Source organism: Brienomyrus brachyistius, chromosome 3 (genome assembly GCF_023856365.1).
Source record: "Brienomyrus brachyistius isolate T26 chromosome 3, BBRACH_0.4, whole genome shotgun sequence".
NCBI lineage: Eukaryota > Metazoa > Chordata > Actinopteri > Osteoglossiformes > Mormyridae > Brienomyrus > Brienomyrus brachyistius.
In genome coordinates this window covers 27,487,206-27,503,539 of record NC_064535.1, presented here as the reverse complement: position 1 = coordinate 27,503,539, position 16,334 = coordinate 27,487,206, and the positions used below count along the sequence as shown (strand labels likewise).

General features: G+C 44.0%; 2 protein-coding genes across 2 annotated transcripts; both read right to left on the bottom strand.

The window, feature by feature from the left end:
- Positions 1–121: 121 nt before the first annotated feature.
- On the bottom strand, positions 122–8,428 carry trabd (TraB domain containing). The gene is made up of 10 exons (XM_049007300.1): positions 8,312–8,428; positions 5,942–6,011; positions 5,515–5,572; positions 4,836–5,002; positions 3,922–4,062; positions 3,654–3,764; positions 3,369–3,508; positions 2,882–3,054; positions 2,526–2,622; positions 122–2,137 (listed from the first exon to the last, which is right to left on the bottom strand). The coding sequence occupies exons 2-10, from the start codon at positions 5,963–5,965 to the stop codon at positions 1,966–1,968; spliced, it is 1,083 nt and encodes a 360-aa protein (XP_048863257.1). The 5' UTR covers positions 5,966–6,011; positions 8,312–8,428; the 3' UTR covers positions 122–1,965.
- Positions 8,429–13,961: 5,533 nt separating this feature from the next.
- On the bottom strand, positions 13,962–15,014 carry LOC125738655 (tetraspanin-7-like). Its single transcript, XM_049007837.1, has one exon. It carries the CDS (start codon positions 15,012–15,014, stop codon positions 13,962–13,964), a length of 1,053 nt encoding a protein of 350 aa, XP_048863794.1.
- Between the last annotated feature and the right edge of the window lie 1,320 nt (positions 15,015–16,334).

Below are 16,334 nucleotides of genomic sequence, written 5' to 3'. Positions count from 1 at the left end.
TATCAAATTATCATCAAGCAGTAGCATCATTTGGGACATGAAAAACCAGCTTCCCATGACACTAAAACCAATTTGAAATTTTGGTGCTCCAGCTTCAAGAACCAATTAACCAGAAACAAGAGTAGCTACATCAAAATAAGGGCACTGGCAGAATGAGACAAGCGTACAGCAATTGATGGACAGACAGACAAGCAAAGGCTACAACAGAGGCAATTTCCAGATTCAAAAGGCAGCTGTTAAATCTGAATAAGGCATTTTACCTCCCCATCGTCCCCTCCCTTTATGGTAACATTCTATCAATTTCTATACACGAGATGTCACATTCAAGAATGGGCAGAATTTACCAATCCTGTATCAATTACAGATTTTACTTTAGGGATTTCTGCATTGTATTTGAAAAACAACCAAAGAAAATTTTGTATTTTTATACATGTGCATGCCGAATGTTTGCCGGTTTCTGGTAAACTCAATCAAACGCAGAATACGATGGCGGAGATGTGAGGACCCGGGTTAACTTTCAATAGCACAGCCCCTCAAACATCACTCCTATGGGCCACAGTGCATGCAGGGTTGGGGCAACCAAAACGTTTTACCACCAGTTCATAAGATACCTTCATAATAGACAGGTTCAAGCTGCATGCCTGCAAGCACACTTCATGCACTTTCCAAATTTTTTCTATACAATCAATGCTGATCCTTACTGTTAATCGATAGGGCAAAAGGTTGCAAGCTGCCAGTTCTCTCAGAACAGTTTAAACCTTAAGTTCAGTTGTTCACAAAGAGTTAGTATATATTCAAGTAGTACAAGCTGATACTCGGTCAGTAATGACGGCCACACACCCACAGTCGAGACTATGCATAGTATATTAAATGCATATGTTTTTCAGGTTCTATCACCCTGGATTGCCTGTGGCAGCACAGAGCTCCCCTGTTCAGTCCTCAGATACACCACCCATCCCCCCACACACAGATCCTGGAAGGGTGGAGCCAACCAAGTCATCAAGTTATGAGGCACTTGTCACATTTGCATCAGTAGGGATATTGACAACCATCCAGTGCACCTCTGAAGCAAACTGATCTCGAAAGAAAGAAAGAAAGAAAGCACTGAAGCAGCCACTTCACAGAAACTGTTGCTGACCGTGGTTAACCATGAAATTCATCTGCTGGGAAAGGAAAGAGTGCTGACATGTTTGGCAATGGAAAGGACACAGATAATCACCATCCACACTGTGGTTTAAAAACTGGAGACTGGGAGAACTCATTCCCGAATGACACACACCTTTGGATGAGTCATCCTTGGGCCGCATCCAGAATTGGCCATTGTAATATTTTAATAATTTAACATCAAATTAAAACATGAGCTGCAGAGTTACAACCTATCGTTAGCCAATGACAGGTCCACCTGCACTTTGAAACCACATTGATTTAGACAGCGTTGATGTACGGAGGACACTATTAAACAGGTCTGAGAGATGCTGGTCGTCAAAGCACTTTGACTCCTGGTGCAGCAAGAAGGGCTGAGCTCAGATTAGGTCCTAGCATCATGGCTCCGACGGGTATTTGGCACGTCGGGCCACGTGGTCGCCGATTAGGGACGCGGTCCGGAGCCAGCAGGAGGCGCTGAATTCTGGTCCCGTGGTATAAATTCACTGACTGAGTTTAGACAGAGTTGAGGTTCAGTCTGCTTAAGGGGGAGGGAGACCATCATAAAAAAATGTGGAGGCCACCGACGTCTAGGTCACAAATGTGGACCCTACAAACCACTGGCTCCATTTGCATAATCCCGGAGGAAGAATAGGCTCTTTGGCAGTACGGTCAACGTTTCATACAGAAGTGATGGGCGGCAGAGTTGGGGGAGGGTTCAGCGAGGGCAGGCCCTGGACCTGGGCCTCTTAGCCAATCAGTTTCTCCAAACCCCCACCTGCTGCATTTAAGGCCACGCGGTGTCCAGTGCCGTGTCTGTCATCAGGCGGGCGGTGGGCGTGACCCCCCCAGTAGGGACTGGACAGCAGGCATGGAGAGCACTGCCCTGCCCACTCCCCCGCCTGCCCGGTAACAGGCATATCCCAGAATCCCCAGTACTGTGCCTTTCAGCACTGTCCGTAACACCCAGCTGAACCGGGATGGAGGCGCCACACTGCGGGGAGAGAAGGAACAAGACAAACAGACCGTCAAAATAGACTGTGTGTAACACATCCACAAAGCAATGTTTTATATATATTTCTGTTAATGGAAGTCTAGTCTGAATTGTCATATTACAGACACATCACAGCCTATTTAATGCAAAATACACAACTATACGCACACAACAGCTCAAACACAAACAGCCATGCTGGGTTTCTCGATTTGACTCAAACCACCATTAACACCTTCTCAGAAGATATCCCAGAAAGAAGCCATCTCTGGCCACAAGCATCCGTTAGATGCAGTCAGAGCTCTCACTGTTACAGAACGTGAACTTCAGATACTCCGGACGGGTGATTCTTCACTCTTGAATGCATCAGTGTGCAAACACATGCATATACCTCATTATCTCCTTGATGTTGAGCTGCTTGTCCCAGTTCCTCTCGATGCCCGGAACGTGGCCCATACCCACGACCCCGACCACCACAGCAGGAACCTCTGAAGGGGGAGGGAGAAGGGGAAGAGAGAGGCAGGGGGCTTCAGTAGCTGTGCAAAATAAAATTCTTCTCCTTGCTGGGTGGGTTAAATATGCCAGAAGACAAATTATCGCATGCATTTCAATAGCAAAGTTCAGAAATCAAACTATTTCAGAATGAGAAAAATGTTACACTATTTACAGTTTCACTTGGGAGACAAATGCATTGCAGATCCAACTATATAAAAGGTTCTGTAAAGAGGCGGCTGAGGCAGTTCTCACTCTGTGCATTAGGGGGCGCCTCCACACAGCGCGCGGCGTGCCGCAGGGTGTGTGTGAGGTAGACGTCTCGCTCTGCCACGATGGTGCGGTGGAGGGCCGGGAACTCCCCAATCATCTCTGACATGGTCTGCTCCAATAGGTCCTTCTGCTTGCACTTCTCCACATCCTCCTTGCTGATGTGTGCACACACACACACACACACACACACACACACACACACACACACTTTAGTTCACCTGAGGATACCCAGGCTATGCACATTTTAATCCTTGAATGTAACTGTCGAATCTTAATCACATCTCGTCTTGCAATAAATATTAAATAGTCTGCTAAATGAGTAATTTAGGTAAGTGTAATCTGCCTTTTTGGTCCAAATGGATATTGACTGAGGGTGCGACCCCTAGCTGATCAGAAATGCTCTACAGCAGTCTGGCCTGTAAGGCCCATAACCTCACCCTGGTAGACTCCATGAAGGATCACGCCTCACCTTATTGGGTCTGACAGGAAGCAGAGTCCCCAAGCCAGGCGCGCCTTCTGCCAAAGGCTGAGAGCGGCGATGGCCCTCTTGAAGGTCACTGGGATTGGCCGGTCGCCCAGGTGGAACTTGCAGAAAGGCACCCGGCTGGCCTGGCGATGAAGACATACAAGATGAGAGACAGCTGGACCACGGTCACACACTCAGGGTGGCAGGAGCCTTGTGTGTCCCAACAGGCCATGCGTGTTTAGGGATGCACCGACGTGCAAATTCACGTAGTCAGAAGCTGGGACTCACCTCCTTAAAGGCCTCCCTGAACTCGCCACCGGGGGCCATGCCCAACTGCTCCGTGATGTGGGCCGACACTTTGAGCAGCAAGATCTGCATCAGGCCTGACATGACGCCGTTCTGGGAAGGGAGGACAGGAAATGAGGCAAGGGGGCTGAGGACACCATTGGCTACAACCAAGGCCTAAATCTGAGAGGGCAGAAACCACCAATACGCTTCAGATCCACTTCACCCACAAGATCCGAACGTCGGGTATGTCTCTCACGGTCTCCCTCACCTGCCGTATGGCCTGCTGCACCTTTTCCAAGTTGATGTCTTTGGCCTCCCGGAGCAGCGTCTTCTCATCCATCTTGAGCATAGACACCCTGTACTGGCACAGCTCCACCACCACCACGTCGGGCTGCACCGCCCTGATAGTCTAAGGGACAGGCCAGCGAGCCAGTCAAGACCCCAGGGCTTCCAAATGCCGGTCTGCTTACTGATCTCAGATCAATAGATAACCCAAAAAAATTTAAATTCTGTTGTCATTCTGCTTTTAGACACACTATTTTTGACGGTAACATCTTAACAGGATCTCCACTCTCTCTGGTTATTTGGGGAAATTACACATTACGTATCTTACCTGAATCTCACCTCAAGTAAAACGAATCCTCTCCAAATAGCGTTTTAGTTAAAAAAAAAAAAAATCACCTCTGGACTTAGTATTACAGGTCAATATTAATTAGTCAGTTACTCTGCAGCTACAACAGTAACTGAATGTGTGAATGTTACATTCAGGTAATTATTACTGGTGCCCTGTCAGAGTTTTTCCAATTACCTTTCTAATACGGCGCTCTTCCACTGGTATACAGGAACCGAGCCGTACTCGAACCGTGCCACAAAGGGACACTAGTCAGAGCACGGTTCCAGCTCCCTTTGATTTTCCACTGCAGACGGGTCGGCGTTGCCCGGTTTGGAGAGCGATAGTGATATAAAACCATGAATCTATTCCGTTCAGCTGCTTTATAGGCTCGGGCACGGCTCACATATTTTGCAATGGAAAAGTGCCAGACCGCGATACGGGTTACATACGGTTCAGTTCTTGGTGGCAGTGGAAAAGCACCGTTAGCCAGGATAAGACCACTGACCATACAGCAAAAGCAGGTCAGGACCACGCGCCTTAAAAAGCACCCCCATGCCAGTCAGCCTCACCGTGGCCACGTCCTTCTTACTGCTGTCGCTGAAGTGCGCCGTGCCCACCAGGTACACAAGGCTGCCGTCGGGCGCCGTGAGTCGGCTCACCGTGTCCGGGAGGGTGGGCGAAGCCTGCCGGCGCTGGGCCCGCAGCTGCCATAGCATGACCATGGCTTCCGAGTCCGCTGGACGAGGGAGGGGACAGAGAGGGTGAGGAGAGGAGCAACTCTGAGATGGGGGCCAAGCATGAAGAGATGGTGCAGAAATAAATCCAACCAAATGCCGAAACACTGGGCATCAGCAAATAGGGCAGCATTCGCATCACGTGCAGTACAGTCAACAGAGAACACACTGATCAATACAGTAGTACTATGGAATGGTGCAGTGCATCAGTGGTCTTATGCATCCTATATTAACATTGTAATGAGACTCCTCTCTCAGAATAGCAACACAAGGTCTTATCATAGCTTCCAGGACAGTTATGCCTGTATAACAAGAAGGCTACCCAGAAATTATTGTAACTGATTACAGTTAATCAATTTCTTGGTGGATATAATACAAACTTAACTCGTGTTATTTCAGTGTGATAACACAATCGATCATACCGCATTGTAACAGATAAGGACACTGATCACAAATAACTGTGACAAACACAAGCATCACGAGCACCAAGGATGGGCTAGGTCAGGCAACTCACAGAGACCAGGGGGAAGCCTGGGTAACGAATCATCTTCCGAGGGGCCCAGGGAGTCCTCCTGAGACAAGAAAAATCCAGAAAATTCAGGATTCAGGTATGCCTTGTGTGATCACAGTAAGGTAGTTTTATGTCTTTAGCAAAACAGCAGATGTAACTATCCACTGCTTAAGAGGAACGGGCACACCAACAGCCATCTGTTTAGTGGAAAATTCATTAGAGTGCTTTTTTTCAGGAAACAGAAAGCTTACCTGTAGACTCAACACTACAGTTTCTTTAAATGTTTCAACTCACAAGTTATTAACAATAAAGACGATACATAAACACTAAAAACTAACTAAACGCTAAATTAACTGACAACACATAATCTGCGAGGAAATGGACTATACGCATAAAATGGCCTCCAGAGGCGTTCCATATAATATCTCACCTCGGAATTGTTACCCTGATCCATGATCCAGCGTATATATATGTAAACCAGGTTGTTCTTTCTGTGCCACCTAAAAATGAAAGAAGTAAATAAATAGATAAACGGACTGTGCTGAAAACCCCAAGCATTAGGCAGCCACTGGACTGGCCATATACATGATGAACTAGCATGTTACAGTATAACTGTTTGAGACACTGTGATGTCACTTCATCCTAACAACTTAATGTCAATAACGTCTAAAAAATATATATTCAAAATGTAATTATGCTGAGGGCTGGATCCCCAAATTATGCCAGCATCAGAAACACATAACGGATATTAAAAGGCGAAAATGTGTGCTACTTTCTAAGCTGGACTTCAAGTATATTGTACTGTGTTACAGTCTACTAAATCTACAACTCACTCTTCTGGCAGTGCAGTTCACCCACAGATCTACAGGACAGCAATGCATAGTCAGCGAAGGGCTGCCACCGTCTAGCTAATCCCATGGACTGTAGAGTTAACAGCTACCTAGCCCCTTAATATTTATATAACTGTTATTATATTATATAATAATCACATGCAAGTTCACAAATGGCAGTTTCAAAGCCTTAAAAAAAGAATTCAGCAGGTTTATGAGTTTTACATATCCTTTAGCATAAATTTACATTTATACAAAACAGTTTTTAGTAATAAAAATGGCACTCGCCTGCCACGTTGCTTAATGCGTATCACAAAGTGATATTCCTAAAATTTTGGTCTAAGGAAATTCTAAGGTGTATCGCTTGAGTATACGTCACGTTTAATTTAAACACCCCGCCATAATTTCCTTAAGAAATTTAGATCTCTAAGTACTTTACAAATCTTACACTGACAGGAAGTGCACTTGCTGAGAAACAAATCAGCAATCAGGGTGACATATTTTCCAGATCATGACGTGTACTGTCTAATGGAAATGGAGGCCATTGTGCTGAGTGCCATAGCAAAGTCCTGACTCATGTGATCAAAGGGAATGTGCAAGTGGAACAACAGTGAGTTTTACACCAGAAAAGTGGTGCAACATCCAAAAGCTTAGACCCAGAGCATCAGGAACGTGAAGCAGAGGAGTCATTAGTCGATCACAAAATGACACAGACGGTTTGTCCAAATAAAATTCCCCTACTAGTACAGAGTCTGCTTCCTATACTGTATATCTACATCAGTTGAGCAGCAAAACCACCCAGGTACTTCTGTTAACACATAACAACGTTTGCATGACATGTATTGCCAGTATTTTTGATTAATTGTAGCTATGACTAAAATTCGAGTGTATGTAATTTTTGTGTAGGCAGGTTAAGCCCGTTTTTCCTTCTCTGCTAATGTTTCTGTTGAACATAAAATTGCAACTACACAGTCGATCTTCCCTATTTAGCCATTAGAGGGTGACATGTCATTAACAAATTCGACAATCCTGGTCGACAAGATCGAATTACAGTCCATCTGCAATACCACCTCAGAAACCTCTGACGACATGTGTTGACAAGCGGGCCTCCAAATAAGTTTTTATCTTACCAATATAAAACTCATTCTGATCAGAATACTCTTCGACTGACATTTCATTAATGACGATCACTGGCGCGGACAAAAAAAAAGTTAAAATAATGCCGAAGAAAGATATCACTGAATTAAAAGTAACATGTCACCAACAGTTATTAGGTTACTCGCTCAAAACCATACACCACCACACTTAGTCGGCGCTTCTGCTCAGATTTTCTAGCGATAAAAAAATGAAAATCCGCTCTAGGGAGTTTTACAGAGGCTCGTTTCCTTACATCACCCTGCGGGAAACGGTTGCCAAAACAGAAAAAAAGATAAATGAAAGGATTTCCCCGGTGGAAAACGAAAGTGTTTGTCATGTTTTGTTTGTGAGTGTGTGTTTGCGACATTCCCAGTATTATGAGACGCTGGTTAAAGACCAGGACCAGGACCAAGACTGGCAGCGGAAACACACCTAGCCCGGCTAGTGGAGTCAACAACATCTGTCTGACGTCGCCAAAAGACCTTTAAACTCCCATACTGCTGATGACAACTGGGGCGCTGGGACAGGGACTTTCTGAAATAGTTTATACTACTATATTTCTTTTTCAAGATACCGTTGGTATATTTTTTTAACTTCGCGCTTCCCACGTACTTGGTTTAAGACATTCGCTCCTGCTAGCGTCACTTAGCCAGGCGTCCAGAACGGGACCGCAGCTACCGGCACTTAAAACAAAGTTAACTTCCCCATAACGGCTTGGCTACAAAATCAAGTGGACCCCAGGGGCACAACTTACAACCTTCACAACCGAGTCCTTCTTTTTACAAAGGCCATAAGAAAACACAGGAAAAAAGACACAGCGACATAACTCTCACCTGCTCGTCTTCGTTTCGCCGCCTGTGCGGTCTGTGGCCTCCACGGCTACACGGGTGACGATGCAATTCTGGTCCTAGCAGCAATGCCTAATGGGAACTGTAGTCTGAAACCCGTTAAAGTATTCTCCGCATGTCAAAAGTTTTTTTAAAATTTCCTTAAGGTCTATTGGGTAATGTAGTCCTCACCCAGTTACACAAATTTACTAAAAAAAAATTTAGATGTCGTGCTTTTTAAGCCCTCTTATCCAAAATCGGGTAAAATAAGATGGAGGTATACTCCGCCTCATTGTATCAATATGCTAAATAACTGTGAATGCCTCGAAACCAAAAAAGCAAACGTCATAGTTACGGTTCATTACATTCTCCCATCTGAAACACGGGGGTTTCCAGTTTCAGGGAAAATCGAGTGCCGTCCTGATAGTCATCAAGCAGTTTGAAATTCAGGTTAGAGGACGAGTGTGCTAAAGTAAAAAAGCTATCCCTTTGTAATAAACACCAGGAAATGATTCAAACGAGAACAGCTCGACACCGATGCAGTTCTTGTTCCTTTGTTTTGGATATATCAAACCAATAGATTAAATATTTAGTTACTAAACGTTTTTTCTTTCATTTACATCTATCTATCTATCTATCTATCTATCTATCTATCTATCTATCTATCTATCTATCTATCTATCTATCTATCTATCTATCTATCTATCTATCTATCTATCTATCTATCTATCTATCTATCTATCTATCTGTTATTCATAATGCTTACTTAGAACAATGTTGAGGTGAGCTTTAAGTCATCACACACAGGGAAAAAAGCAAGGGGTACCCCAGATGGGATGATTGTCCATCACAGGGCTCTCACGCATAATTTATAGCAGTTCCTCATTTGGAGGTCCAATCTACAGCACAGTTTGCAGATTTCTCTGCTCAAACACACCTACAAAACCTGATAATTAGTTGATTAAGATGTTTTTGAGCCTGTAAATCTGTTAAATATGTTGCAAACTGGCCCTCGAGGACCAGAATTGGGGAACCCTGATTTAAAGATACCAATTCAAATGATTGTATGTTTTTGGACTTTGGAAATAAACCCAGATGAAACCCATACAGACATGGGGGACGTGTGCTGTAAGGGGGAAACTGGAGTGCTGACATTTCAGGGACTCCCCATGCCTGCATTCCCACTTGCCTCTCCCTCCTACTTATGCTGCCATAGCCATATCTGCCGGAGCTTGCACATTGCACTTCATATTGCACTCACCTAACTGTTAGCACTGCCTATAGTCTCCCCTACTTCCTGGAGGGTGCTTTCTGGAGACCTCAATCTATCAAGATGTCAAGCACACCCTGCTACATGTGACGTCGCCTCTACCCATGACGTCCCTGCATCCAGCTCCCCCTTCTGCCTGTGTCATCTTCCATGTATGACCCGCTGCCTTACTTCTGGTTGCCTGGCACCGGCTTGTCATCACCTCCCTGCTCCCCGGTTATGTCTCAAATGTTATGATTTGGACAGTGTGACTTGGCACATAGCCATCTCTTCTATGTGACTGAGAGAGCCAGGCGGTTGCTCAACAGGAAGGCCAGGGCGATGCCTGCAGCCTGGGTAAAGGCCACCGCCCTGCCAGCCCCTGGAGGTTGGGCTCCCCCTTTGAGTCTGGTCCCTCCCAAGGTTTCTTCCTTCTAGGGAGTTTTTCCTTGCCACTGTTACCTCTGGCTTACTCGCTAGGGGCTTTGGGTGGGGATGCTGTAAAGCTCTTTAGGCAATGTAATGTTGTGATAACGCACTATACAAAAATAAATGTGTTGTTGTTGTAAAGGTGAGGATGCAATGAGTCAGAAAATTGATAAAGCAACTATCAATGCCTCAGACATAGAGACAGTAATAGGGTAGTAAGAAAAGGAAATATTTGTGTTTTAATACATATTCTATTATATCTACTGCTCCCAATCCTATGAGCCATTTTAGTGTGCAACTTGTTTTATAGTTTTTTTTAATTATTATTATTGTTTACCAGTCACGGTTCTAGGGGCGGGGCCAAAGGGGCATTGGCCGCAGTTGAAATCTGATTGGCTCTCTGTCCTGTCACTCATCTGTCATTTTGCTAGCGATATTTCAACTAGCGCGAGCGGGCGAGAAACATTCACTAGTGCGAGTGGAAGTTAACAGTCGTGAGCAGTGCTTCATGTGAGCGCAGCTTTTCAGCCCTAAGTTTGATTAAAAGGCATTTATGAAGAACAATGACAGATGAGCGTTTGAGTCATCTTTGGGTGCCAAGTATTGAGTCCCGACGAGCAAAAGCATTAGACATAAATTAATTTGTAAGACGGTTCAGTTCGTATAAAAAAAAATTAAGAATAATGCTGTTTTAGAAGAGCAGAATGTACAGTAGTCACCCACATGAAACTTTGTGTTTGTGAGAGAGAGTATTTGTGAAACGTATTTGTGAAAAAGTAAAATGGTTTTAAAAAAATGTTTTTTCACATGCTGTGTGTGTTTGTGAGTATTTTGTCTACGTACAGTATAAATGCATTTAAAATTGGTAAGGAGATTTTACAGTTTAAGCTTTTTTAATTTACATTCAAGTGTTTCAACATGGGGTGACTGGTGAAATGTATAAACCTTACTAAAACCATGGATTGTCTGCAAGGATCTAGTACAAATACTTGGCCCCTCTATGAATATTGTGGCCCCTTGATAGGAGAGAAAGGGGAGAGAGACCTGCACTATTGTCTTTGGAGGATTGTCCATTCATTTCTACGGCCAAAACCCTAATCCCAACAATAACCTTAACCCCTGCCCAGCCCTAACCGTACCCATAAGTGACCAATCAAAATACAAGTCCTTTGACAATTTTTTGATTGCAGTCACAGGTTTTAATAAAATTTAATTTCCCCTTGTGGGAACCAAAAAATGGTCCCTGTAACATGAAAATAACAGTTTTTATCACATTGTGGAGACATTTGATCCTCACAATGCACACACACACACACAAATTAAAATGCAAGCAGGAGCTCCTGTCATTTTCTGAATCAGGGCGATAAGTCATACTTTTATAGCTGAAGAAATGGTCATTCCTTAATAAATCTAGTTTTTATAGGTCAGTCCAAAACGACAGAGAATTATTCATGCACCATACTACGTATCACAGTACTACAACATATAAAATAAACATTTCATATCGATCGTGTTTATTTGCATTCACTATATCCAATTTCCCCGGTAGCCATGTAGCCTACAACACATACATGAACGAAAAAACTGAAAATGGATTTGAACTCCATTTCAATAAAACACTATTCATGTAATCACTAAAACACATCCACATCCATATACCTTTCAAAGAAAATAGCCAGAAAACTGAAATTCAGAAACTAGAATTTAACAATAGGGTTTATTGAGGCATGAACAGGAAGTGACACACAAGCTATTTTCAGATTCATATTTGCAGAGTTTATTCCTCACTAGGAATGCTTTCGGGATCCAATACATCCTGCATTGACACGTCTCTGTATTTACAAGGAAAACGAGGGGTCATTTATGTCAGGGATCTCAGACAAGATTTTGTAGTAGCATTTACTGACTGCCCCATGATCTGTGCTAAGCAGCCAGAGAACTGTAAAGCATGTGATTTTCATACAATATTGCTAAACTACGTTGCTAGCATAGTATTAATGTAACACACGCCTTTTATTGTTTTCTAAAAATATACATTATCTATGTACTTATCTATGCACCACACCCACTACCACACTAGCAACCCACAGCCAGGATCTCTACTCTCTTTCATTTACGAATATGCAACCCACAAGTGGTCACCCTTCTTTATCAGATTATATTGCAGGGGAGCTTTATGACTAAAAATGGAAACATTGTTCTTTAAAAAAGCCAATGCGTACTCCTTATTCTATTCATTACAGTATAAAAAATTCGTATCAAATATCTGTGTTTTTCGGGTGAAAAGTACAATTAGTGCTGGGAATCGGTATACTGGTTTTAATTTCCCGTACATTATGAATTTTTCATATTGCGCCGTACGGTAGCATACTTGAAATAACAGCTGTAATGCTTCAAGCTTCAATAGGCAGCAAATTATATAACTTCGTAACACAGAATTCTCCATATATAAATATTTATCATTATAGTATTTATAGCTACTGCCCCAGTCTGTGCCTGAAAAATTGAATTACGTGCAATACATTTAATTAAATGTAACAAACTTTTATTACATTTAATTTAATACAATTAAATTCATGTTGGTAAAGCTAAATCGTTAATATCAATTTACTGCCGTAATAATTATTAAAATCATGTACGTACAATATACAGCATGTTTGTGTAAAGTTAAATATTTAATAAAACATGTCCACATGGAGCTAGATAAGCGGTAATAATCATAAACATGTCACTATCTACGAAATGTAGCGCGCATCATCGGTATAACAGAACATGTCAGTGAAACAGTGCTTATCGAGCTATGTACATGGTTATAATACAAAAAACATGTCACTAATGAGCTAATAGGCATTTATAATCTAATGAAACATGTCGGTTATACTATCAAGCTAAATGTGAACGATTTTTTAAATAATAATAAAAACACACCCTTTTAGAAACATTCGAAAACGTATTTTATTGATGTATTGCTGCCTGCCTGGTGAACCTAGAAGAATATCATTATTTACCGCGAAACCACCAGAATCTTCAAAAAATATCGCGATACAAATGTTTGGTCATACCGCCCAGCACTAAATACAACCAGTACTTCTATTTTAAATGTATTTTTAGATTAATGAAATCGTACTTTCTAGTTTTTTTTTTTTTTTTACTAATGATGGTTAAAGGTATATAAGGCATATAATATACACAATATGTGTGGGGTTTAAGTCTAAACTTAATGAGACAGAATTTAGCATGTTTTATGTCATGGCTATATACATTATATTGAGGGACTACATATATTCAGCAACTTCAAAGCCTCCAAAATGTAACCAGACAATAGGTCACTTTATCACTGTGCCCTACATTCTGTTACACTTAATAAGTAACAAAAGCTTTAATCATTTTACATTTTACATTTACAGCATTTGGCAGACGCCCTTAGCCAGAGCGACTTACATAAGTGCTTCAAGACGCTGAGATGAATTTTTCCGATACTAGCTCAATAAGGACCCAGGCTATGAATACCATCTATATGAATCATTCTAATCTATCTAATCTATCTAATCACTAATCCAGATACTGCATACAAACTGATGAACAGCACCACACCCTTGTCATGTGACCTGACTTGGCTAATTACCAAGCTGGATGCCAAAGATTTGCAGTAGGCTTCCCATGGACAGTCCTTTCTGTGACTCTCAGGGTTCTGTAGGTGTCTGATGAACAGAAGCTGGTGGCCACCATCCATCATGCCTGTGCTCTTGGTTGCATAGCAGGAGTTTAAAGAGTGATGCTATAGGTTGACTGACTGACATGATGCATTGCCCCCTCTACATGCTCCCTGTGCCATTTCTGATTGAAATTTAAAAACTCCCTATTAGGCCTGTGGATAATCCTTAGAGACTCCTTGTTGGTCTTGAGGCTTTGTTGAGTACAAACATAGTTTTATGCGGCCAGGTTCAAGTAACAGGCAGTGGTTTCTTCCCCTGAGGGTTATGGCTGTATTACGGCCCCACGCTGTGGCCTGAGAGCCAGGCGGTTGGCCAACAAGCAGGCCAGGGCGATGCCTGCAGCCTGGGTAAAGGCCAACGCGAGCACAGTTGCAGCGATGTGGAAGACGTTGTCATTAACAATGCTGAAGACCTTGCGGAAACAGCCATCAGGGTGGATACCCCCCGCTTCTGCAGTGCCACCGCCCCCTGGAGGTAGGGGCCTGTTCCTGCAGCCTTTACGACGCACGCAGCAGCTGTCCGGCACGGAGATGGAAGAGACATTGTCTGCGCCGATGTCCAGTACAACCCACTCTGAGGCCTGCCAGTCCTGCCACCCCTTAGCTCCACAGCACTTGAGCGCCCTCTGCAGGCTGTCCAGTGCATTGGCCCGCCCGTCGTCATCACCGTATGCTTCAACGGCCCTCTGCAGTCCACTGCGAAACCCTTCGGCGATGTCCTCGCGGTAGAAGAGTCCGGACAGGCCGGCAGCCAACCCTGCCACCAAGGCAGCCAGTTGAAACACGCCATAGGCTCGAAGTAAACAGGGCGACTTGGCAGCAGTCCCCAAGCAGCCCAGAAAGCCCCAGGTAGTGATGGCAGCTCCAGTTGTCAGCAGGATGATCGGCGCATTGGGGTAATGGTTTGCCGACAACAGCATGTAGTTGGCCAGGGAGACCTGTGCCCAGACACCCAATGTGAAGATGGCCAGCCCCACCGCCCAGAAGAGGCAGCTGAAGACGAGGAGGGCGAGGCGCAGGATGGGCATGATGCCTACGGGCATGCAGCAAGGTACTGCCTCAGGTTGCGGTGGGGGTGCCAGCGAGGCTTCGGAGCACAGCGACACAGAGAGGCGCTGGTGTGGCCGCTGTTGCTGCTGGAAGGGGGAGAGTAGGATGCCGGGGGGTGCCGAGGGACGACGAGGCAGTGCCGGGGGCACCGAGAGGCTCAGACCCCTGGGAGAGGAAAGCCTCCGCGATGCTGGGACCCCTTCCCAATCTGCAGTCCTCGGGCTTGGCCGGCCGGGGAGGGAATTGTAGGGTAGTGCACTGTTCATCGTACTGGTTTCTCTTTTATCTATCGCTCACTCCCTCTTTCTCTCTCTCTCGCTTCTCTCCGACGTCCCTGCCTCTCAGGCTGCCTCTCTCGTTTACTTTATGGCGGGCCGTTAACGAAACCCCGCTCCTCCCCAGCTGTAAATCTCTTCCGCGACACAGACTGTTGCAGCGCTATCTCCGTCGGCAGCTGGACGTCTTCTTCTCTCCTTTTTGTTTATGTTATCAGTTTATTTCAGGCTTTCCGTCCATTCCCTCCCGGGTTCGGCATTCCTCGGTCGCTGCCGTGTCCTCTTGCTCGCTCCGTTGCTTGCTCTCTGCTGGATGGTTTTTCCTGGGGTGGGGACACAGATACCCTGACATGAAGAATACCCCAGCACACCCCTTCTCTAGTGTGGGGGGGAGACATCATCAGATTTTGCTCGCTTTCATCAGTGAGAAAATTTCACCCAAACTGATTACCCTTTATTATCCCAAAATGATCTCAAATATTCATTGATTTGACTGAATCTATTTGTTTTATATTGATTGGAGCAGTAAATTCCATTTAACAGGGGAGCATAATTAACTGGAATGTGAATGGCAAATGCAGTAATAAATTGTCCCCGCAAATATTCAAAAACTATATCAAGCATTACAAAACGTAGCCCACATAATTTATTGTCACATATGAGACACCCCTCCACCCTCTGTCCAGACTCACAAAATTTACAGTACATCAGACAATCACGGCACAGTCAAGGCCAGTGGGTGTGTGTTATACGGATCAATACTCAAGGACAAGTGACCTGAAGGGGAGCAGATTTGTTGGTCCAGATTAAATGAAAACGGACAGGTATAAAAACAAGTCTGCATCTGACATGTAATGATTAAATCATACAAGGGCTGCTGACTGTATTGTACACAAATGAACTGATTTTGAAATATAATACAAGCCCCCAAACTCACAGACTCCAGTGTAGGGCTGGGTGAGATGACTGTCAATAATAGCTCAATATTTTAGGTCACTGTATTGATATTTGATTAAATGAATGGTCTTATTATTTCACAACATTGTTTCCAAACTGAAAAACATAAAACGTGCATCTCAGCTGAACATAAACAAATCACATAAGATGTTAAAAAACGTAATTCTTCATGATCATAACCAGTCCCCATCTGCAGTAAAAGTCACTCTGAGAAAGTAATTATCAGAATCGTGATTTAACTGGCCAGCAGAAGCCTGACGGTGAGTTTATAGCATCTTATTACCTTGAGTCAGTAAACAGTCGCTGATTGCTTTAGGCATGTAGGCCCACACAGCTCTGAACAGGCACACACAC

Excerpts from the sequence above, each read along its gene's own strand:
- trabd (XM_049007300.1), bottom strand. The coding sequence starts at position 5,965 with ATGGATCAGGGTAACAATTCCGAG. Across the intron at positions 5,003-5,514 it reads CAGGCTTCCCCCTGGTCTCT|CGGACTCGGAAGCCATGGTC; the intron begins GTGAGTTGCCTG and ends TCCCTCGTCCAG. Across the intron at positions 3,509-3,653 it reads TCAGGGAGGCCTTTAAGGAG|GCCAGCCGGGTGCCTTTCTG; the intron begins GTGAGTCCCAGC and ends CTTCATCGCCAG.
- LOC125738655 (XM_049007837.1), bottom strand. The coding sequence starts at position 15,014 with ATGAACAGTGCACTACCCTACAATTCCCTCCCCGGCCGGCCAAGCCCG.